The sequence below is a fragment of the Juglans microcarpa x Juglans regia genome, chromosome 2D (genome assembly GCF_004785595.1).
Source record: "Juglans microcarpa x Juglans regia isolate MS1-56 chromosome 2D, Jm3101_v1.0, whole genome shotgun sequence".
Classification (NCBI taxonomy): Eukaryota; Viridiplantae; Streptophyta; class Magnoliopsida; order Fagales; family Juglandaceae; genus Juglans; species Juglans microcarpa x Juglans regia.
Genome location: NC_054596.1, coordinates 33,183,724 through 33,208,749, shown reverse-complemented (window position 1 = coordinate 33,208,749; position 25,026 = coordinate 33,183,724). Strand labels below are relative to the sequence as shown.

The 25,026-nt window shown below is 40.0% G+C and overlaps 1 protein-coding gene across 3 annotated transcripts; it reads left to right on the top strand.

The window, feature by feature from the left end:
* The first annotated feature begins 22,833 nt into the window (after positions 1-22,833).
* LOC121248024 (protein ELF4-LIKE 4-like) lies at positions 22,834-24,822 on the top strand. 3 transcript variants are annotated; one of them, XM_041146372.1, is made up of 3 exons: positions 22,861-23,110; positions 23,946-24,084; positions 24,246-24,822. In XM_041146372.1, the coding sequence occupies exon 3, from the start codon at positions 24,285-24,287 to the stop codon at positions 24,627-24,629; it is 345 nt and encodes a 114-aa protein (XP_041002306.1). In that variant the 5' UTR covers positions 22,861-23,110; positions 23,946-24,084; positions 24,246-24,284; the 3' UTR covers positions 24,630-24,822. The 3 variants fall into 3 exon arrangements, 2 of the variants coding, with proteins under 2 accessions (XP_041002306.1, XP_041002305.1); XR_005937385.1 differs by lacking the exons at positions 23,946-24,084; positions 24,246-24,822 and adding an exon at positions 23,490-23,939 and having other exon boundaries at positions 22,834-23,110; XM_041146371.1 differs by lacking the exon at positions 23,946-24,084 and having other exon boundaries at positions 22,862-23,110.
* Positions 24,823-25,026: the final 204 nt, after the last annotated feature.

Sequence of the window (25,026 nt, the reverse complement as noted above, 5' to 3'; positions counted from 1 at the left end):
AACCCAGTCCTCTAGTTCAATCTTGACTCGAGGCCATTACTATTTAAATAGTCAGTTATCTAAAAATGAGTGGTTATCTTGTAAGAGATTTCAAACCTTTATCTCGTTCTAAGGAGGTTTGGGTATGACCTTATCTGTGAGTTTTCCTCCCAACCAAGATCAATCATTAATGTACGAATTGGTCATTCTGCGGTGTTGATATTCGTAAGTGGGCTTCACTGGATCCTCAGCTTTTGAGGTGTGGGGCTGGCCCAGTTGTGAGGGAAAATTTGTGCTCTTCCAGTTACCCCGTAAACTCTCATCACATGAAAGTGATGAGACTTTTCTTTTTCTCCCGCCGCATTGCTACCTAGGAATTGTACTGGTTTGCAGCTGTCTGTCAACGCACGTTTCTATGTCAAGGGGTGCATCGCATTCCACTTTCGATTCTCTTTAGGTGGCTTGAGGATCCATACGTATCTTTTCTGTAGGCAACACGTTCCTTTGTTTTATTGGGTAATACTCAAACGATGCCATGTCCCCCAATTGGTTTGCCTTTTCACCTCACCGCCCTTGCTGTTTCATTCCTTCTCTAACACTAACTCACTTTCTTTCATCGTGCTCCTTCCCACCTCTACCTTATTGCTTTTTTTCCTTTTCTCTCCTCAAAATCCCTTCTCAATTTTCCTATCATGGCTTCACCCAACTATTCATGCTCCAGTGCCCATGATGTTAGGTCCTCGTAACCCCACGATTCTCCAAATTCCCATAGGGGACTGATTCACACTGTTCCCCTAACTTTGATGGGAACCAATGGTCAGCCACGACGCCCCGAGCTGATCTAGATCTTGTGAGGAGTTGGCACAAGGTTCCTGATTCGGTGACACTAGAGTTGTCAGAATCTCGTCATGGGGTTGTTGATTATGATGGTTTTGCCACTCGAGTGGCATTGTATTCTCTTATGTTTTTTATACAGCTTCGCCTGACATTTTGTCACCCTGTGTGCAATGTACTTGACTTTTTGGGACTTGCTCCTTCACAACTTGTTCCCAACGCCTAGAGGATCTTAATGGCGTGTTGTGCCATGACAGGTTCTGGAGCCCACTGGTGAGGAATACCCAGACCTTACTGCGAGAGAATTCCTATACACCCATGGTGTTAGGCTACCGAGTGGCGCATTCGGAATGCCGCAATTGTCACGCTAAGGAGTGGCATAGGAAATTATTTTAGTTTCAAGAAGTGGTTGGAAGTTCCTTTCTAGTGAGGGTGCCCATTGTGAATTCCCTATTCGTGCGGTGTGAGGTCCTGTTTTGGAGGATCACGACTTCACCATTATTATTTTCGATCGGGAGAAGGCCCGTCTATACTTGGTTTATGCTTGGTGGGAACAGAATGATAGTGCCACTTGGTCAGACGTACTTCTCATCCGTGCCAATATCGATAGGTTCTTAGTTTTTCCTAATTAGGATCACATCTTTTGTCACCAATTCTTAGGTGTTGTGGCACCCTCAACCCCCATGTGTTATTTTAATGGAGTTCGTGACACCGGGATGATGACCACACGAATCACACACCCCAACGACAAGTGCTCAGAGTGTGTACAACATGCAATAAGTGTACAATATAATAATTGCAACGAAAAATGAAAAGGGGATTCTTATTACGTACCAGAAAATTCAAAAACAGTAAAATATTCTTTACGAGAGTTATACAATTACCCGACAGATAAATTAAAGAAAACAACATAACATAAGGGAAAAAAATCCATATCGTTGAACAACATATCAGCAAGTCATGCCTCCAGCGGAGCCAGTCCTTCAGGCTCATAATCAGTCTTTGTGTCAAAGTCTACGATTCCATAACACGGAACCGTAGGGTAAAACACCACAAAGAGATTATGACATCTCACCAAGTAATCAACCAATCAAACATCCAAGAGATTTAAAACACATTAATAGAACCAACATGTCCACATACAGTCAAACATGAAGAAACAAATCCACATCTTTTCCCAAAAAGACATATTTAATCTCACTCCAAAAATCCCATTGGCCCAAACATATCCATTATTTTATTATGCATGCACCACGGTCTCCCCTATGGACCATCCGCACACCCTGGCTCTCAACTTCCGTGCATAGGACTTTGTAACGAGTTATGCCCAGTTTCGCGCTCGGCGCGTACATGGCCAAGCATCCTTTAACCCCGCCAACGAGAGGCCACGGAGTCGATAAGAAAGCGTTACCTTTTCGTCCGATCCCGTTGTCGTCCTGTGACAACTCAGGGGACGTCACATCAATCTGTTACGCTCCCAAGTGACTAGAGGAGCTCCATCGAGATAATGTCCCATCTCAGTTTTGGGTTGTGATACACACGCACCCACATATTTATAATACAAACAACCCCAATTTCAAAACAGACAACATGATTTCATAACACAATTATTTATAAAATGATAAATATGCATGATAAACAGATATTGGATGACATAGTAAATAATATCGTAATAAATACAAATACATAGTTTCACAACCCAGTACACACGTAATCTCATCCTCCAATCCGGCCCAACGCCCAAATCCAACATCAACTACATATTAATCCCAAAACTTCAGCGACTCAAGGCCCATCCCAAATCAAAAGACTATAAATAATGTCAATTATAATAACGCTATTCTAAACCTCATGGGTTGCATTTTGGAGAATTACTTACAACGTAGTCAGGTAATTTATGAAAGATCGTGCGTGTGGAGGTGTCGCCAAAAGTGGCAGCGTAGTGGCGATAATGGCAGCAAAGGTTAAAATAGTGATCAAAAGTGGGTTTTCTAGGAAATGAGCTTTGGACCTAAGTACAAGCAGGGTGGAGGAGAGGATTTTGTCACAGCGGGTTGTGGTAGAGCACAGCGGTGCATGGTAAAAATTACTCTAAAACTCTTGGACTTACAACCAAAATTCACAAAACATAAAATTAAACACTTAAAAGGGAGATGATCAAATTTTGGAATGACTTGAGAAGTGTGGATCTCAATCCTATTTAATGATCGAAATGGCCATTGAAGCTACACTATGATTGGCTCAAAGGGCGGTGCGAGAATGGCTGTGTGGCTCACGGGTAGAAGAGGATACGCCGATGGTGGAGGAAATGGATGCGACGTGGACATGTGGAGTAGCAACATGGATAAAAATCATAAACAAAGAAAACGGCCGTGGAGGCTCAAGGTGGAGGAAGGAGGTGGTGGCTAGTGATTTTTTGTTGCCATGTTCTGATTGGAGGCAAGGGGCGGCATTGGCAACAAGTGGAAGGAGGAGAAGGTGGAAGGAGGAGAAGGAGGAGGAGGAGGAAGAATAAAAGGGGTGCATGAAGAGAAGAGAAGAAACCCTAAGGGTTTCCTTCACCTGCACCCAAAACAGCACGTATAGATGGGAGGCCTAAGTCCCATTCCAGCCCACGGGCTGGGCTCCTCACTTCACACGAGCTGGACCAGATTTCACACCCCTCGGCCCAAAATAAAATACACACATACACACACATAGCCCAACAAGAAATAAAACACTACAAATCACAACATAATAGCCCAAAACTCAAAAAAAAGAAAATAAATAGAAGTGAAATAAAATAAATACCAATAAAATAATTATAATCAAAATAAAAGACCAATAATAATAGGTTAAAATGCACAAATTAGGGGTCTCACAGGTGCTCTTCGTTGTCTCGTGGACAGAAGAGGGGGTCCTCGACTCCATCAAGCCAGAGGGATAAGAAGCCTCATGGGGACCATAGCCCTGTTCGGGGCGAGGTTGAGCTATCAGAAGAGTAAAGTTCTACTAGGAAAAGACTTGTTTAGGCTTCTTCGCTTCCCAGGAAAATATGCATTTTTGGAAACTACCCCTACCATTCCAACGAAGTGTACTACCCCTTTTGATGATGCAGGTGAGGCATCTTTGGTTGCTGCCAATCATATTGGACCTTTTGTCTTGAAGGGTGGTCCTTCCTCCTTATTTGCTCCCTATACGGTTTAAGATTCCTTTTGTTTTCCCAGAGTCCCTTCATGATGGACCCTTGGGTACAGATCTTAGTGGCGGGCGAGTATCTATCCCTTCTTTGCCCTTTGGTACTTCTCCGGCGAGGGGTAGTGCTTCCCTACCCATGCTTCCAGGTGGTACCTGAATGGAGATAATACTTTAAATTTTGTTTAACAGCCAAGGAACCATGGTACTTTTCCCGAAGGTGGTGATGTTTCCTCCCCTGTGCCTATGGATGATCCTACGTGTGGAGATCACCATTTGGATTCGGTTGAGCAACCAAACGAAGGCATTTCCGCAACTCTGGTTGCTTCTCCTTAACTCCCTCTAGATCCCCTCGTCCTCTAAGGGTGCTACTGAGATGGGTGGCTTCATTCTCCCTCCCGGGGGACGTTTAACCTTTTAGGGCTACCTAGCACCTCAAATTCTCATGTTGTCGGCCCTACCTCGCGAGTAAGTGGTCATTGAGAGGAGGCCTTTTGTGCCATGGTGCAAAAGCATCTAGGCTTTCTTTCTTCGGTAAGTTCTATCTTTGTTCTTATGTATTTCCTGTTCTTCGGTCATGACTTTTTTTGTAGCCTAGGGGGTTGATTATCTTGCGACCTGGATAGTCGACAGTCAGATCGATTTGGAGGAGGACAACCAAACGATGCATTCCCATATCGAGAGGGCACGTCATGCTATTCAGCGGCCAGGGCAGAGTGAGATGAGATGGCAAGGAACATGTCCCACTTGGAGTCGTACTCCCACTCTTTGGAAGATCACGTCACTTTTTTTCTGCAGAAGGTGGGTGATTTCCAGTATGATTTATGGAAGTCCCAGGAAGAGTTAAAGCAGTGCCACCTCAAGGTAAAGGTCTTGGAGGAGGAGCATGACATTCTCCATGACTGTCTCATTCATTTGGACAAAGAGTTGGAAAAGGCTTAGAAGCGAGGTTAAGACTACGCTGCCCATTTGACCCAATCTGAGGAGCCTCGACAAGAACAATCCATTAAGCCCAATGGTTCTAATGGCAAGAAATTTCGTGTAGAGGCCCAACTTGAGGAAATCAGTCGGGAGCTCAACCAGCATGACCTGGAATTCTTGCAACTGCACACAGTTTCTGAAAGGTATAAGCAGAAGCTGGCAACTTCGGATCTAAAGGCGATCGAGCTAGAGGCCAAGTTGGAGGCATCTCGGAAGGAGGTCATTCGCCTTTCTCCCTAGTTGGCAGTTGCTCTTAAGGTTTGTGACTTGGCTTGGGGCATGGGTTATAAGCTCGGTCTCAAGTAGTTGAGAGATCACTTGCTGGCCCATCCTAAGGCCAACTTATGGAAGTTGAATCTAAAATCCATCAAGGCTAGCTGTGCTGCCTACCAAGTCTTTGACTTCCTGGGTAGAGGAGGAAAACACTTTGTCGAGTCATTTCCTCATGTGTTCTCCAGGTGTGAGTGGAAATACTTGACTTTAGGTTTGGGCAGGAGATGGTCTCAATCACGCTATAGGCAAGAAGGAAAACGCTTTGTTGAGTCATTTTCTCATGTGTTCGCCTTGTGCGAGTGGAAACACTCGGCTTTAGGTTTAGGCGGAAGATGGTCTCGATCGCACTATAGGCGAGGAGGGAAACACTTTGTTGAGTCGTTTCTTCATGTGCTCGCCTGATGCTAGTGGAGACACTAGGCTTTAGACTTAGGCGAGAGATGGTCTTGACTGCACTATAGGCAAAGAGGGAAACACTTCGTGAGTTGTTTCCTCCTTTGTTCGCCAGGTGCGAGTGGAGACACTCGATTTTAGGTTTAGGCGGGAGAGGGTCTCAAGCGGACTATGGGTGAGAAAGGAAACGCTTTGTTGAGTTTTTTCCTCCTGTGTTCACCAAGTACAAGTGGAGACACTCGGCTTTAGCTTTAGGCGAAGATGGTCTTGACCGCGCTATGGGCAAGGAGGGAAACACTTTGTTGAGTTGTTTCCTCCTTTGTGAGAGTTGAGACACTCGGCTTTATGTTCATGTGGGAGATGGTCTCAATTGCACTATGGGCGAGGAGGGAAACACTTGTTGAGTTGTTTCTTTTTGTGTTCAGCAAGTGCGAGTGGAGACACAATATATGGGCAAGTAGTCTTTTATTGCATAAGTACGATTACATATAGGATTCTAGACAAAATATTTTTTCAAGTGTTCAGCGTTCCACAGGTAAGGCAATTCCTAGAGCGAAGCTAATTCATGTGAAAGGCCGTTTCTAGAGCTCTGCTAGGGTTTCGTTCTTTTTAATCATACGGTCTTGTTTATGTAAGGCTGCATGGTAGCCGCGGGCTGCGCAACTCCTTTGCAGAACTCACTGCGACTATGCCCCAGCCTCTCCTAGAGGTTGCTATCTCTCCTCGTTTTCCAAAGAGTGCAGATGGTGTTTTATATTTTCATTTTTCGAAAGAAGAGATATCACGTTCGGCTGAGCCTTTCAAATATTCTATAGTCCTGAAGTTTCTCAAGAACCGTCCCTCTCTGGATGCCATTAGAGCTTTCATCTGGAAAGTACCTAGTGGTCTCTATTATGAGGCGTCCTCGCAACGTCTTTGTCCATTATCGTCTGAGGATGATTTCCTGAGAGGGTTGTCTCCTGAAGCCTGCGATATAGATGGAGTTTTCTATCATGCGTTCCACTGGAATCTTGACTTCAGTGAGGAAGAGGAACCCTCCATGGTTTTGGTTTGGATTGTGCTCCCAGGTTTGCCTCCAAACTTCTATCATGAGTCATTTTTACGTATTTTCACAGCTCCTATTGGCAAGTTCATTAGAAGAGACAATCCTACCTGATGTGTAACTCGCACGGATGGAGCTCACTTATGCGTGGAGATGGATGTGGCGGTTCAACCCATTCCGTTTTTCTAGATTGGAGTCCCCGGTATGCCCTCAAGCCGCAAACAAGAAATTATTTATGAAACTCTTGCTACTTTCTGCTGTAAATGCAAAGTGCAGGGACATAACTCCCTTATGTGTCGTGTTGGGAAGGCAGTGAATGGGGAGAAGACCTGGGTTCGGCAAAAACGTGTTCCTAATGGAGAGGATCCGAAGGCTAAGGCCCCTAAGAATGAGGTGGTTCAGCAGGTTGTGATTCAGAATGAGTCTGGGAAGGAACTAGAGGCAGGTGGCCCGTCGAATATACAGTAGGATAAGAGTTTGGTGGTGTTTTCTGATGTGGCTGGCCAGACGAGTTATGGGAAAATTCTTGATGAGTTCCAGTTGGTGCAGTCGTCCTTGTCTGAGTTGCAGATGGGTACCCAGCAAAGGGTGCAATCTTCTTCGTTGGTTCAGACATAGAGGGTGGTTTCTGAGATGACTGGAGACCCTCTTACTTCAGACCCATACCATGCTAATGAGTTGCCGTTTGATGTTTGTCCGCAAGTGCAGTCTATTGCTCTTGTACACCAAGTCCCCAAGATAGTTACTGAAACTGAGGAATTATGCCTTGAAGCAGGGGATTTTCTGGATGTCGTAGAGGCACAAGTGCATGAGAGTCCAAAAAATACAGATGAAATTATTTTTTAAGGGACCTCGGCTTCAGACCCTGAACCTGATCTTGGTTCGAATGTTTTGCCTCAAGAGAAGGACTATCATACGGAGTTAGAGGGTGTTTTTGCTGCCAAAAGAACTTATTCGAAAGGACAGTTTGTGAAAGTCAGGAGTTCTACTCGGGTCCAAACCCGAACCACTAAATTTTCTCTATGATTGGCTCCATCTTTGTATGGAATATTAGAGGGATTCGTACCTCTAAAGTTCGGTTAAAGAAGTTGAGTGGGTCCCTCAAACCTGTTATCGTTGTTTTAATGGAACCTTTACTAGTTTTGATCAAGCTCACAGTTTGATGAGGTGTTTGAATTTTGAGAATGGCACATCTAATGAAGCTATTGGTGGGAAAGTGTGGTTATTCTGGAATAATGCCGTTGTGGTTCGTATTACAGGCATGACATCTCAATTTATTTCGGCTCATGTTGAAGCCGACAATCAGGTTTTTTATGTCATTTCACTTATGCTAAATGTTCTCGGAGTGATAGGCAGGAGTTATAGGCTGATTTGTGTTTGAATCATACTGGAGTCGAGCCTTGTTTATTTGCAGGTGATTTTAAAATTATTCTTTCCGACTCGGAAAGGTGGGGAGGCCGACCTAGACTTCAGGTTGCTATGGATGATTTTAATAGTTGGATAGATCAGAGTGGTTTGATTGATATGAAAACTCAAGGTAGCAAATTCTCCTGGTGCAATGGCCAATAGGGGTTATCCCGGAGTTGGGTGAAACTTGATAGGGTGTCTATTGATGCTACTTTATTATCCCATTTCTCTAACGCAATTTGTTCTTATCTTCCTCGGTCCACCTCGGATCATTGTCCTATGCACATTGAATTATTTACTGATCCTTTCTCTTATGGTCTTTCTCCGTTTCATTTTCAGCAAACGTGGGTTGATCATCCGGATTTTTTTTAATGTGAACAAAGGGCTTGGATGGTTCTTGTGGCTAGTGGGGGTTTATGGAAGCTTGCTAGTAAACTTAAACAGGTTCGGGTCGTTCTCCGAGAATGGAATAAGAGGGTTTTTGGTCGGACTACCTCTCATATTGCCCATCTTGAAGGGCAGGTGGAAAGGCTTGAAAGCCGGCTTTAACATCAATGGAATGCCGATGATGACAGGGAGTTAGTCTTGACCTCTCAGGAATTGTCTTCGTGGAGATGTAGGGAGGATATTCATTTGGCTCAGATGGCAAAGTTAAAATGGAAGGTGGAAGGTGATAGAAACTCTAAATTCTTTCATATTTGTTTGGCTAATAAGAGGCCCAAGAGCATATCTGTAATGAGAGCTATGGATGGGATATTGTTCGAGTCACCAGAAGCCATCCATTAGGGAGCGGTTGAGTACTTCTTTGGTTTTCTTCAAGTGGATCCTCCCCGTGTTTTTTCTGACCTATCTTATCTTATCTCGCCTGTTATTTCAGATGATGATAATGGTCGTATTGTTTGTATTCCGTCTATGGATGAAATCTTTAAGGCTTTGTCCTCTATTTCGTCTAACAGTTCTCCGGGTCCATATGGTTTTGTTGCAGATTATTTTAAGAGCTGTTGGGATATTGTTAAAGTGGACATCTTTGAAGCTACTTTGGATTTTTTCCTCTTTAAGAAGTTTCCTCGGTTCTATTCGGCCTCTTTCATTGTTTTACTCCTGAAGGTTGATGTGCCTACTGGGTTTGATAAGTTTAGACTAATTAGCCTATGTTCTGTATTTTATAAAATTTGTTCAAAAGTTCTAGTTAATCATTTGACAAGTCTTCTCCCAAGCATGATTCTATCTAGAGCAAGGTGCTTTCATTCCGAGACGCAGCATCTTTGAAAATATTTCCCTAACGCAAGAAATGGTGCATTCTATTAACAAGAAAGCTCATGGTGGTAATATTATTCTCAAAGTGGATATGGCTAAAGCATATGATCTGGTTGATTGGTTTTTTCTTTTGGAGGTCCTTTGCACTTTCGATTTTTCTACTCAGGTTGGTGACTTAATTCTGGCTTGTATCTCCTCTCCTTGGTATTCTGTTATGACGAATGGAACCCCTAAGGGTTTTGTTCAGGGTGGTTACGGTTTGCGCCAGGGGGGTCCTCTTTCCCCTATCTGTTCATTATTCTTCAATAAAGTCCTTTCTAGACTCCTTAAGAATAGTGTTGTGGAAAAAAGATTTGGACAATTTTCGCAAGCCAGAGGCATGGTTCAAATTTCTCATCTTTTGTATGCTGATGATGTGGTGATATTCACAAATGGTAGCACGAGATCTATTTAGGAACTCCTGCCTATTTTTCAGAAGTATGAGACTTGGTCTGGCCAGAGTATTAATAAAGATAAGACTGCGGTTCTTTTTTCTCAAAAAATTCCTTCAGGTCGTAAGAGAGCTATTAAGCGTAAGACTGGGTATTCGGAGGGCTCAAGCAAGTTCACTTGGAGGAAATGGTCATAAAAGTCAGCAATAAAATCAGTGGCTAGAAGATGAAGCTTCTTTCATCGGGAGGCCATCTTATCCTTCTGAGGCATGTGCTCTCAAGCATGGCTCTTCATTTTTTTGTTGTCCTTCAGGTCCCTAAATCTATTATCAAGGAGCTGCATCGCTTAATGAGCACTTTCTTTTGGGGAGAGGTTAGTGGGAAAGGGAAGAAAAAATGGGTAGCTTGGAAGAACATGTATCTTCCAGTGAATGAAGGTGGGTTGGGTTTGCGTCACCTAGATGATATGCAGTAGGCTTTGCATATGAGGTCGCTTGGAATTTAATCCAAGGTAATTCGTTATGGGCTCAGTTTTTCAAGGATAAATATGTTGGCTCTAAACCTTGGGTTCTTATTGATGCGAATAAAGGCACGAGATTTTGGAAAATGATTGCTAAAAGTATTCCTTTGGTTCTCAAAAGTTCTAAGTGGCAACTCAGGGAAGGCAACATTTTCTTCTGGTATGATAAGTGGCAGGATCGAGGTTCCTTGTTTTCTAATCTTCCGGTGGTAGGTTGACTCACTCAAAAATGAGCAGCACAAAGGCTATCCCGAGTGCAGGAGGATGTCGCGTAATAATTAGAAATAAATTCCTAGATCGTCTCCTCAGGGAAAGTTACTTAAAATCAAACTCATTTAAAAAGGTGAAAATATTCACAAAGAGAAAATAAAAATGGTGGTATGTGCAATGAATGGAATAGTGCAACAAGAATGAAAATGGCACTAGTCATGGACTAGATTCGTATTTTTAGATTTTTTAGTGTCGAAATGAAACGTAAAAGACTAACAAATCAAAATTAACAATCAAGAAATCAACTAAGCTAAACAATCTTAATTAATCTGAAAATTAAACAATAAAACTGAAATTGTTTAAGTCCTAATTAAGCTTTAATCAATCTATTATGCAATGGAACTAAGAGATTAATAAATCTAAGCTAAGAATTAAACTAGATTAGAAAGTAATTGACAAAATATGAACTGAAAATTGAAAAGGCCCAAAATCAAGATTTTAGGATTCATCCTTGTACTCAAATCACAAATTCTCAAAATCAATCCACAGCAATTATAATCACTATTAAATGAAAGCTTAAAGAAACGAGAAAAATAAATAACACGAAGTAAATAAACAACAAATAAAATGCCCAAAGGTCTAAGTCAAATATCTCAAAAATACATCACAAATTTTAAACTAAAATTAAATAAATAGTAGAGAGTAAAAAGAGCAAGTCAAATAAATGGAGATGGAAGTGGTAAGCAATGGACGAGAAGACTGGAGCGACAATTGGACCCCAAATCAATTCTTCAAGCGGCGCTGTGTCCTGTCCTCAAAAAGTATGTTATTCCGTCTGTCTAAAAAAAGAAAGAAAAATAATACCCCCTTGAGCTTGCGTGCGTCCTCCCTTTCAAAAAACTTCCAATGAATAATAATCCTTTCCTCGTTGTGTCCGTTCCGTTTCGTGCGTCTTCTATACCAACTGGCCAGTATTTCATTCCAGCATATAAAGCCAAGTCAAACTGCAGCTTTGCATCTTATTTCCAAGTCAAAACCATAAGGGCCCCACGCATGAAACTCTTTACCAAGCCAAAATAACGTGTTGCGTACAGTGTTTAAAAGCACCAATGCCAAGCTAAAACTCCTTCAAATGAAAAATAAAATAAAATAAAATAAAATAAAAAGAAAGAATAGAAAATGAAAAATATGTTGTGCATGTGAGTGAACATTATCTAATTAAATCACAAGTTATAAAAATTAAACATTAACTATGCTATAAAGTAATTTAAATCACAACTCGGATTTATTCATCTTAACTATTTTTCCATCTAAAACCAATAATAATGTAATGAAATAAATAAAATATATTAGTTCTAAATGTATAAAATATGCAATAATTTAGCTCAATCATATGTAATCCTTTACTTAAAGTTAAGGACTATCAACTGTCTAATTCGTAGCATGTGGACTTCTTGGTTAGTTTGGTGGGCCATGATCATGTGAATGATATTTTGGAATCTTTAGCAATTTGCAAGGGACGATTGGATGTTTTGGTATGGATAAAACAAGATAGTGGTTGTTTCTCTACAAAATCAACGTGGGATTGTATCCGTATTAGGGGTTCTACTATAATTGGGCATCCTTGGATGTGGCATAATCTACTCCCTTTGAAAGTTTCGGTTTCTATGTGGAAGGCTTGGCATAATGATTTCAGTGTGAATGACCGTCTCTGTCGTGTAGGGGTGCCGATTGTTTCTAAGTGTGATTGTTGTGATGCTGGTAATTATGAGGATCAAAATCACGTGTTGTTTGGAGGGAATTTTGCTGCGCAGATATGGCGCTATTGTGGAGCTATCTTTGGGTTACCGCTTCGTGATAATTGGAAAAAGACAGTGTCCCTTTGGTTTTGTCAAGCATCTTCCTCTTCTCAGGCTGGTACTATTGTAGGCCTACTTCCTTCTCTTCTTTTTTGGCGTCTTTGGCATCGTAGCTGTGTTGCTCGAATGGAAGGCCGACTTGAGCTTTTTAATTTGGTTTGGCACTCAATTGTTCATGAGATTCTCGCAATCTACCAGGGCATTCACAAAGTTTCGAAATGCTCTAGGCATGATTCTCAGATTTTACAATCCTTGCTTATCTCGCCTCTTGTGCCAAGGCGATGCTCGACGTTGGTGGCCTAGCGCAAACCCTCTCATGGTCGTTTTAACTTAAGCACTTATGGTAGTAGCTTTGGGAATCCTGGGTAGTCTGGGGCGGGTGGTATTATCAGAGATGATCTTGGTAATTTACTTCATGCTTTTGCCTTTCCTCTTGGGGTTGGTTCGAATAATAGAGCAGGTTTATTAGCTCTGTTGTATGGCCTTAAAGCTTGCAAAGCTCTGAGAATTGGCTACGTGGAAGTTGAACTTGACTCACTAGTGGTGGTTTCGTGGTGGAAACAACATTGATGTGGAGTTTGGTATCTTGAGGATTTTTGGGAGGAGATTCTTGGTCTTTTGGATTCGATGGTCTACTCGGTTTGTCATGTATTCAGAGAAGGTAATAAAGCTGCTGATTGGCTTGCGAAGTATGGTTCATTTGGTTATCACATGGAGCAACAAGTGATTGGGGAAGTGCTGAGGTTGCTGAGAGGTCTAATCCGCTTGGACAAGATGAGTATTCCCTCATTACACTATTGCTAATCTTTTTCATGCTTTTGTTATTGCTTTCTTCAGGCTTGTTTAGTTTTTTCGAGTTTTGTTGGTTGTTTGGCTTAGGCTTGTTAGATTTTGTTTTGGTTTTTGGTTTATTTTGTCACTTGGTTTTAGGTTAGTTTATAGCGTTTATCATGTAAGCCTCCAAGTGTAATGATGTAACCACGGTATTCCTCCTTCATAAGTGAGGGCTGATTAATAAACTTGGGACGGGGTCGCTATGTGTGTGGTTACTGGCTCTTTATAAAATAAATAATAAAAAAAATAGGTGAGGCAATTCCTTCCTTTGGGCGTCTCTGAGGTGATATGACCCCGGCCTGTGACACGCCACCACTATGTACGGGCCTTTCCATTGCAGACTAAGTTCTCTTTCTTCTGCTGTAGTGACCCCTGCTTCCTTTAGGACTAGATCCCCTATCTTAAAGGACCTCGGCCTAACTCTTCTATTGAAATATTGCTACAGTTTCATTTTTCCAACCGCTAACCTTGTCTCTGCCTCCTTTTTTTTTTCCTCAAGCAAATCGAGACTTTCTTTCGGTGCTCCAATGTTTCACCCTTTGCTAAAGTATTGGGTTTTATGTCTCAGTGTTCCCACTTCTACGGGGGTCACTACTTCGCTACTGTAAATTAGGGTGAAAGGTGTTTCTCCCATTGGAGTTCTAATGGTTGTCCTATATGCCCAAAATACCCCCAGGGAGTTCCTCAATTCAAGAGCCCTTCTTCTCTTCTAGGCTTTTCTTCGGTATGCTCATTATCTTCTTGTTCATCGCCTCAACTTGCCCGTTGGCTTGAGGGTGTCTGGGGGAGAAATACTTAACCTTTTTTTTCAAGTTCAGTGCACCAATTTCAATAGTGCTCAGAGTCGAGCTGCCAACCATTTTTCAAAATGATGCTCTATGGTATCCCAAACCAACATATGATGGTTTTCCATGGAATCTGGTGACATTTCGCAAGGTGACGGCCACTAAAGCCTTAGCTTCTGCCCATTTTTGAAGTAATCGACGACGATGATTATGAACTTCGCTCCCCCTTTATCTGGAGGCATAGGACCCGCCAGGTCTACGCCTCATTATGCGAACAACCATGGAGATGTGATTAGCATCGGTTCTTCTGGCGGGCAACTGGGCACTAGCGCATGCTGCTAGCATTAAGCACATTTCCGGCGAATTATTTGGCATCCTTGAGGGCATGCAGCCAGTAGTAACCGACTTGAATAACCTTAGCTGCCAGAACTCTTCCCTTGAGTGATTTCTGCATATTCTTTCGTGCATTTCATCCATCGAAGAAGGGGATGCTGGCGGGCAACTTGGCACTAGCGCATGCTGCTAGCATTAAGCTCATTTCCTGGCAAATTATTTGGCGTCCTTGAGGGCATGCAGCCAATAGTACCCAACTTGCATAACCTTAGCTGCCAGAACTCTTCCCCTGAGTGATTTTCGCATATTCTTTCGTGCATTTCCTCCATCGTAGAAGGGGAGCGGAGAAATCTCGTTTGTATAATGCGTTGTTGATCATGATGAAGCGAGCGGCCTTGTTCTTAACTTTCCTTATTTCTTCTTTACTACATGGGAGTTCTCTAGTAGTTAGGAACTTAGCTATACCACGTGCCCATTCCAGGACCTCCGCGCTTATCTCCGCGATTTCAATTTCGATAGTTGGGACTTCTATTGCTCGAGTTATCGCCTTCCATGGTAGGGCAATCTCATCCCTTCCAGATGTTGCTCACTCTAGACACTCAGCCTTCCAGTTGTCCTCTCGAAGGACTCAGATCTAGAAGTAACTGAAATGATTACTCCTTTTGTGTATCTGTTGTATGTATCTTTTAAGCTTCTCGCCCTTTGCCAAATATTCTCCTATTATTTGGTTGACTAGAACTTCGAAGTCTGCCTTCATGTCGACCTCCTTTATCCCCAGAGCCCCTACTATGGCGAGTCTTGCTAATACCGCTTCATATTCAGCCTCATTGTTGGTGATCTTGAACTCAAGTCTTATTTCGTAGTACACTTCAGTGTCATCCTTCACCACTACATTCCCCCTACTCCCCTGCCAGAACGGGAGGACGAGCCATCAACATATACTTGCCATGATTTTTCGATGGGGGTTCCGTTATTTCTTCAAGCACGTTGGAGAAATTGGCTATGAAGTCAGCTAGTACCTATCCTTTTATTTTAGTCTGGGAAAGATAATCAATATCAAACTCACTTAGTTCGATCAACCACTTTACTAGGCGGCCCGAGGTATTTGACCGTTGAAGTATTTTTTATAAGGATGCTACTATCACTATTCTTATGGGATGTGCTTGGAAGTAAGGTCACAGTCGGTGGGCGGCTGCCACTAATGTGAATGTCAGCATCTCCATTTTAGGGTATCAAGCCTTAGCTCCTCTCAATGCTCGACTTATATAGTAGACCAGCTTCTGTGCTTTTCCTTCCCCACGCATCAGAGTGGCAGACATGGCTTCTGGTGTAACCGATAAATATAGAAGCAAGGTCTCTCCTTGCATGGTTTGGCTCAGGAATGGGGGATGTAACAGGTACTCATTGAGTTGCACAAATGCCTTTTCGCACTCTGCATCCAAATTTTGTACCTTCCGCAGGACTCGGAATAATGGTAGGCACTTGTATGTCGATCTTGATACGAATTTGTTAGGTGCTGCTATACTCTCAGCCAACCTTTGTACTTCGTTCAGGTGCCTCGATTGCTCCATACCAATGATCACTTGTACTTTCTCGATATTTCCCTCAATCCCCCTCTCAGACACCATGAAACCTAGGAACTTGTCTAATTGCACTTCGAATACACACTTTGTTGGGTTGAGCTTCATTTTGTATTGTCGTAGTAGACTAAAAACTTCCCTCAAATCCCCTACGTGCTATTCTGGTTCTTTGCTCTTGACAAGCAAGTTATTGACATATATTTCCATGTTCTGCTCGATCTACTCCTTAAACATTCGGTTTACTGACATCTAGTATGTTGCTCTGGTGCTTTTCAAGCCAAAAGGCATTACCTTGTAGAAGTATAATCTTGGATTAGTTATAAACACCATTTTTTCTTGGTCTTTCAGGCTCTTTTGGATCTGGTTATAACTGGAGAATGCTCCCTGAAACTTAGCATCTGGTGTCTTGCTGTGGAATCCACAATTAGGTCAATTCAGGGTAGTGGGAAGCTGTCCTTGGGGCAGTTCTTATTAAGATCAATGAAATCGATGCACATTCGCCACTTCTCATTAGACTTCTTTACGAGAACCACACTTGAGAACCATTCTGGGTAGTGGGTCTCTTAGATAAATCATGTCGCCAAAAGGTGATCGACTTCCTCCATGATAGCTACATATTTCTTGCTACTGAAACTTTTTTTTTTTTTTTTTGCTTGAATGCCTGTATCTCCAGATTGACGCTTGATCTATGTTCTATAACTTCTACATCAATTCCTAGCATATCCTTATGGAGAAATATTATATACAAGCCCCAAATGCACAAGTCTCGTTCAAACCCTTTATGAAAAAGTGGACCCTCACCATAGAAAAGTTTTAAAAACTCAATTTTTCTTGATAGGTCCACAGTTTTATAAAAGCCTTGAGCATTTAGAGTTTTAACCTAGCATTACTCATGCTTATGGCTCCAGGCGAAGACATCCATATGTTCGGCGAGCAACTATTTTAGATGCTGCCTTTCTATGCTTCCCATCTTGGTCCTTATTCTTACTGTGGCTTCTAGGTGATCTAGATCTAAAGTGATTAGCTTGATAGGTTCATCGACTTCACTCTATTTCAAGGCCCCTTTGTCCTGAGTTTCTGTTGTGTACCATGATCCCAGGGAGAAGGGGCGGGGATCGCTTGCCCAAAGCTAGCAACTCAGCTACTCTGACGTCCCTTTCCCCTACCTTTGAGTTCTTGTACGTAACATTCCCTAGCCAGTACCTGCTCGCCACACACCTCTCCAATACTTATTTCTGTGGGAAACTTTATCTTTAGGTGGTGCGTAGAGGTGATGGCCTTAAGGGAGTTCAGGGTAGGTCGTCTGATAATGGCATTGTAAAATGAGTGAATCTTGACTACCAAGAAATTTATCATTGTGGTGGTTGTATGTGAACCAGACCCTGCTGATACCAGTAGGGCGATGGATCTACCTGGTTGTACCGCTTCTCCCTTCAAGGTCGTGGGTGATGGGCATAGCTTGCTTTGGACGATTCCCATCTTTATGAAAGCATCCCGAAAAAGGATGTCAACTGAAATGACATTATCAATCAGTATCCTCCGTGTGGTATAATTAGCTATCATTATTGTTACCACCAATGCGTCATCATGGGGGTAGATCAATCCTTTGTAGTCGTCATCATTGAAAGATATAATGGCCGTTGACTGTGACTTTGGTCGTTTAGCCTACTTATGACGCTAAAGATTTCTTCATATTTGGCTTTGAGAGTATAGGCTTTTCTTTCAGAGAAGATCAGGCTGCCTCCAGTGAACCCTTCAGTGATGGAGCAAATTTTCTCGAGAGGAGCATTGTTTTGGTCTTAACTTTGGTGAGGAGCCTGGGTGTGGTTTTCTCTCGCGGTTTTTCTTCTTTTAGGACTTTCACTCCTACGACGCCTTTGCTCTCGATCTTGTCTCTTTTTGCCCGATCACCTTGGAGGCAAGGAATTCCAAGCAACTAGACGCTCAAGCTCACTGCTACCTTGCATTTCCTCAATTTTTTTCTTCAAGGTGTGGCAATCCTTCGTTCTCTGCCCCCTACATTTTGATAGGTTTAGAGTTGTTAGGTCCTTCGAACACGATTGTTGTCACCTTGAATTGGTCCTCGGTTCTATCGTAGACATTCATGCTAGAGCACTGGACCCTGGGACCCTGGGGTTCAACGTTCATGTAGGAACACCTCATTCTCACCTGCTTTTGCTTGGGTTCTTTTTTGCCCTCAAAACTCTCTCTCAGTCTATTCATTGATTGACTTTCTTTGTTCAATCCTCCGTCTGCTCCATCTCCGACTTTATTAGTGCGGTCAAGGCCTACAAAATGTCCCTTTATTAGTGTGATTTTTTCGTCTTGGTCGTTCACCATCTTGTGTTCCTTGTTGAAACGAGCGAGGTAAGCCTTCAGACTTTATCGTCCCTTTGTTTCACAATAAGGAGATACGCAGCAAGTCTCCTTCTCCTTATACTCACCATAAATTGGGCCAGGAACGGCCTATTCCTCAAAACTATTAATTGAACCCGACTGCAACAGTCCAAACCAGCCCCAGGCGGCTCCCTTCAGGGTTAAAGGGGACGACCGGCATGCGATCTCCCCAAGAATACCATGGAGTGTCATTTGAGCTTTGAACGTTTCCAGATATTCAACAGGATCCTTAGATCCATCATACGTCTCGACCCTAGGAGCCTTGAACTTTGACATAAGTGGTATCACCATGATCTTCGCGCTATACGGTAAGTCAGTGCTAGTGATCAATTGGTCAACAGATGAAAAAGCGCCTATCTCCTAGGCCATTTCCTCATATTTGTCCATGAGGCTACGTAAATTGTAGTGCATCTTCCTCTTCTTGTCATTATCACTGAGGGGCCTGACCATGCTTTACGACTCCGCCTCTGCCCGTTCAACTTGGCTTGGCATTGAGCCTTCTCTCAAGGTGACGCTCCTACGCTTCAAGATTTGGTTCTCGCACTGGAGAACCTCCATTTTTGCTATTAGTTTTCTCTTTCTTTTTCCATCAGTATTCCCTTTATGTTCATAGAAGTGGCTTACTGGTCTCAGTTCACTCAGGAGCGGGTTGTTGTAAGCATGTGAAAGGCATGTCAAGATACAAAGATCCCATAAACGACGCCAAATGTTATAGATAAGTTTCGCACCCTGCGAATGCCTATCACGAACATGCACTAGAAGAACCAAAAAAGGCTTGAATGGTATTAAATGTCTCCAATGCCTAAATCAGATTGCTAGTACAATATCTTTATGAATCTAAGAACTAGTTTCGAATTTTACCTCCAACATGAATTCCCTTCAATATAGATAGAAAAGTGGATAAAGCGATAGGATTTATGTAACAGCCCAGTTCTCTGGTTCTATCTCGACTCGGGGCCGTTATTATTTGAATAGTCAGTTATCTGATAAGGAGTGGTTGTTTTAGAGGAGATTTCGAAAATTTATGTCATTCTGAGGAGGTTTCGATGTGACCTTATCTGTGAATTTGTCTCCCAGTCATGATCCGTTGTTAAAGTATGAATTGATCGTTTTGCGGTGGTGATATTGGTAAGTGTGCTTCACTAGATCCTGGACTATTGAGTCGTGGGGCTGGCTAATATTATTAAATACAGATAAATATTGTGTAATTATTTTAAAAAATAATAAAAATTATTATTAAAAAATGAAAAATTTTATCTATCATCTTTATATATTATACACTATATTTATTTTATTTTATTTTCTTATAAATATGTGATAAATTATTAGTAGAAGAATAAAATAAAAAAAATATATAATATGTGATGTATAGAAATAATGACATTGATAAATAGTAAAATTCTTAAAAAACTAATTTTGTTATTTGAATTAAATATTAACTTATTTTTTTCAAAAGATTGGACGAAAGTTACTGCTCAGAATACTCTTATTGAATTAGTCAAAGTTAAAGAACATTTTTTATGAATGTAAGAGAAATTTAACTTTTGACTATTCTATTCATATAAATCTCTACATTGGAATAACTATTTTTTCATTATATAACAATAAAATAATACAAGATAAATTTGGTTTTGATTGTTCACATCAAATCTCCACATTAGATTATATATTTATTCATTATATAGTAATGAATAATTAATAATTTCAAAAATATTTAATTTTTTTAATTATTAATTTATTTTATTTTATCATATTTTACTAGTCTACCTATTATATATTAATTAATAATCATATTCTTATTAAATTAATATATCACTAACTCAAATTAATATACTAATTGTGATAAAATATGTGATAGAAATAAAAAAAGAGATAAATAATTAATAAAATATATATTTGATATATGTACAGTAAGTTTAAAAAAATTTTAAAAATTACTGTAATTAAATTCTAACTATTTTATTATGAACATATTTTACTCTTTAATAATTAAATACTTAATAAATTTAATTTTTAGCTACTTCAACTCTCACAATTGCAAATTTCCATTTCCCTATTCGTAATTCACCGGCCGTGGAGGATATTGCGGAACGAATCAGCTGGAACAGAGGGGTCGGGATAACCTCGGACCCCAAGTTGTAGATCTTCCAAGCGTCTTTTGACACGCGTCACCGTTCCATTGGACGATGAAGTTGCTTTTGTTGGGTTTCGAATTTATTTTTATCCATAGATGAAAGCACTGACTTGACTTGACTTCTCCCAAGTCTTTCCGAACACGAAACCAGCGGCCCACCATCTTGCTATTTATCTTACTATTTATTTATGTGAATAAAAAATGTTTTGCATTGCCAAATTGAGGTATGAAAGATGTTAGTCTCATTTTATTTATTTATTTTGATTGTTTGTGTATTTATTTTTTTAATTTTTTTATTTAATAATTAAGAAAATTATTTTTAATGTATTGATATATTTTTTTATTTTTTAAAAATATTTGAATATGTTAAAAAAAATAAATAAAAGTCCAAAATCGCCTAGCGGTTAAATGGAATAGTGTTACACAGGCAGCAGAGTAGTACCACTCACTGAGTTATTATATATCTCCTTAGGGGAAATATAGGCATTCAAGATTGGTTCCCTCCTCATTTTGACTAATATATTTTTTTAATTTAGGCCCGGTTTAAATACACAAAATTATCTTATTTAATCTCATCATTACAACTTTTTTAAACTTCTACACAAAATATAATAAAAAATTCAACTTTCTCAAATCTTAAAATAAAAATTATATTATAATAATATTTTATTCAACTTTCAACAAAATATCTTATATTATCTCATCTAAATTGCGTAACTAAACGAGGTCTTAAATTTTAATGATTAAGAATAGATTATTAATGAATTGATATTTTTTAAAAAAAATATTTAAAAAATACATTTACACTATTAATACAATACTGGTGATACCATTCTAATCATCTAACATTATCCATCTCCATAGATCATCACTTCAAACAATGTTATTCATCTATTTTTTACTGTAAAGATAATGAAAAATGCTTAGACGTCGTGACAAGATTTCTTAATCTTGGATTTTAATGAACGTGCACATTGTAATTTTTTTCTTTTAAATTTCAATAATATATGTCTTACGCTACGAATCGGATTGGAAATGATAAAATATACCCGGCTCAAAATAAGTCTATTAGACCCAATCTAAAGGGAGAGGTTCCACCGCTAGAGGATAAAGAAAGAGAGAGTAATGGGAGATAAGAAGTGGACATAGGAAAAATAGGGAGTCAAGAAAAGGGCCATGAAGAGAAAGGGAAAAAAGCGGAAAGAAAAGAAGATTTCAAACACGCAAAGAAAAGCGGCAAATCCTCAGCACTCCATAGAGATGATTTCAAGGGGATTTTGGGACTTTTTCGACTTCGACTTCTTCTTCAATTTTTTCAACATTTCAAAAGGGATTCTAGTGAGAAATAGATTCTCCAGCAAATATATTCGAGATTTTCATTCTACAGTAAGAAATGAGAAGTTATGAGAGACTGTAAAACAAACTTATTATAGTGTATATTCCCTCCCCAAAAAATGGGTAGACGTAAGTTTTATGCCGGATCACGTAAATCTGCATGTCTCCCTCTCTTTTACATTCTTAATATTTTTCATTTATTGTCACGAACGTACACACAACGGCACGGGACCACACGGGGGGCTCCATACTACACTGTTTAAGGTTCAGATTGTCATAGCGGCCCGAAAATGATTCTTTCTCCACTTCCAAACTGTTATACAATTTTTGGCATTAGCGCGAATCATTATAAGAATTAAAGTGTATTTTTTTCCCTATAATTTTTATATTGAAAGTCATATACTTGTAAAATATATTGAGAATTCACGTCATGTTATAAGTTTTCAATAATTTTTACATAAACGTCAAGATATCAGGCTATCAGATGTCCACATAAATATCAAAATAATTTCTGAATAAATGTTAAGATATCTGTCTCTCAGATATCGACATAACTGTCAAAATAATTTCTACATAAAGGTGGAGGTAATACGCAATGATAAAATAAATGCTTTTGTTTATGTAATATTTTTTTCATAAGAGAAAAGACAGATTTCTTTGCCCTCCACCCACCATCGTGATAACTATTTTTTTAGGCACCATCATAATAATTTTTTAAAGTACCTAAGTATTTTCCAAAAGGCTACTGTAGAAAAATCATGGAAAAGTTTATCTTCTCATGGAAGAGAGTTTGAGTAAATGAGAAGCTTTTCATTTCACAAAATGATAGGAAATCCGGGAAGTGGGGTCCTTGCCGTGATGTCAAATACATCACCGATCACAAGCCACGTGTCTAGAAATCAAAATCAAAATCAAATCAGCTTGAGAAGAGACATGGCTAGTTTTGGATCTGAGCAAAAGACACACAGCAGTTCCCAGACTGGATGAAATCGAATAACGAAAACAAAAACATTAATAATTAAGAAAATAAGACATTAATAATTACGAAATAACAGGTGGGATTGAGAATGGATCATAGAATAGAGCTAAAGATATAATATTTTAGACACACACAAGAGGGGTCCGAGCGTGACTGTCAAATCTAACATATTCTTCCTCCCTCCCTCTCTCTCTCTCTCTCTCTCTCAAGACTACAACTTTCTCTGTCTAAAGCTCTCTCAGAATTCAGAGGGGCCTTGTTCCGGAGATTCGATCCAATCAGCGATCTTTTTCCACTGCTTCTCGGGAATCCCTCGTCTTCCTCTTTCAATCTGTGTCTTCTCCAAGAATATATAATGTTTCAGATTTTCAAGGTACGAAAATATCATTATAAATATATATTTTTGGAGACCATTTTGGGATAAGAAAAAAAAAAAAAAAAAACATATTCTCGTCTTTCCTTGTTGTGCTTGTTCACTGTCCTTGTTTTTATTTTTGACTTCTTTTCAGCTCTTGGATTGATGGGTTTTGTGAATTTTCTTCTGCAAAAGCATTGAACTTTTCTCTCAGCTTTTGGTCTTTATGTTTTGAATTTTGCGTGAAAAATATATTTGTGAATATATGATATGATTTGTTTTTCCAAAAGCGATATTGCGTCTGGGATTTTGTCTTCCAAATGTTTTTGGGCATTATATTTATATTACGAGTTTCTGCTTCTTGTGTTTCGGAGTAATGGCTTTATTGCTGCTCCAGGAATTCATGTTTCTGCACCTGAAAGATATCGTGTACGGTTTGAACGTATGAAATTCCCAATTTGGTCCTTGTTTTCTGGTATTCCTGAATTTCAGATAATACCCATTTGGATTATCTAAGGTCTTTTGTTAGTTTAAGCTCTTTTTTTTTAGTCGTATTTTTCTGGTTTTGTAATTTTGCTTGTAAAGATTAATAATGCTGTCTGTGAGCAGTACTCCCTCGTGGGCTCATCTTCTCTGCATCATTTGACTGAGTTTTTCCTTTTAGGTATTTGAGGTTCTCTTTTGGGGCTCTGAGATTTAGGTGGGTATTTTCTGAGTACATGAAAAAAGGTTCCCCTCTATGGAAATGGGATCTGCTTTTGCACATCTCATAAAAGATAATAATGATAATAATAGTAATAATAATAATAATAATATTAATAATTCATGGTAGTTATCTGATCCCTTGTTAAAGGAACCACCCATGGAGGCTGTCATGATTCCTTGCACAGACCTTGTCTTATATGCAGCAGATGGAATGTCTTAAAAAATGCTAAACCTTCTCATGTTTTGTCTGCGGTTTCTGGTTTGTGTAACTGTGCAAGCATGTACAGGTAAGAAGATATGATTATGGGTATTTATAGAAATGAATATATTTATATAATTTAATAATAATAAAAAATAAGACTGTCTCAGCTTTTGTTCCTTCTGACCTCATCATCATCTTATTCATCTTCTTCGTCTTCTTTTTCTTTCGTTTTGGTGGTTGATGCAGGACTAGTTTTGATTTGATAGAATTCAGACTCTGTAAAGAATGGAGGGTGACACATTTGCAGGACTTGGTAATGGCACCCAGATCGATGGGAAGGTCTTTCAGACATTTCAGAAGAGCTTTGTTCAAGTCCAGAAAATCTTGGATCAGAACAGGCTTCTCATCAATGAAATAAACCAGAATCACGAGTCTAAAATCCCTGACAACCTCAGCAGGAATGTGGGTCTGATCAGGGAGCTCAACAACAATATAAGGAGAGTGGTTGACCTCTATGCAGACCTTTCTACTTCCTTCACCAAATCCGTGGAAGCATCCTCTGAGGGAGATTCTAGTGGGGCTTTGAGATCAGATGGCAAAGCTGGGCATAAGCGAAATAGGCCTGCATAGAGACTCTCCTCTCCTCTCCTCTCCTCGAAATTCTTTTTTGCATGGTGGAAAACAAAAGATTTCCACGATTTATGCTGTGTTGTTAGAGCATGAATATGATCAGTAGGTTCTGTAACTTGATCTCTATTGTATCAGTGAATGAGTCTCTAGTTCTTCACTTAACATTTCGTATAAAAAATATATTTTTTTGGGAGTTCTGCTCGATCTGCCTCATTGTAACTCAGTGTAGCTCTGGATCTAATTGCAAAGTATCTATACTTTGGTATGCTGCTGCTGCTTTCTTACTAACGCGTAATAAAACTATTCTATTTTCTTTTTCAAACTTCTCTCAATTTCTTCTCCTCCCAACCAACCCATTTTTCTAGCTTATGGATTTAACAACAGTGTTTATCTGTTA

Bases quoted from the DNA above. Each gene is read 5' to 3' on its own strand.
- LOC121248024 (XM_041146372.1), top strand. From the start codon at position 24,285: ATGGAGGGTGACACATTTGCAGGACTTGGTAATGGCACCCAGATCGAT.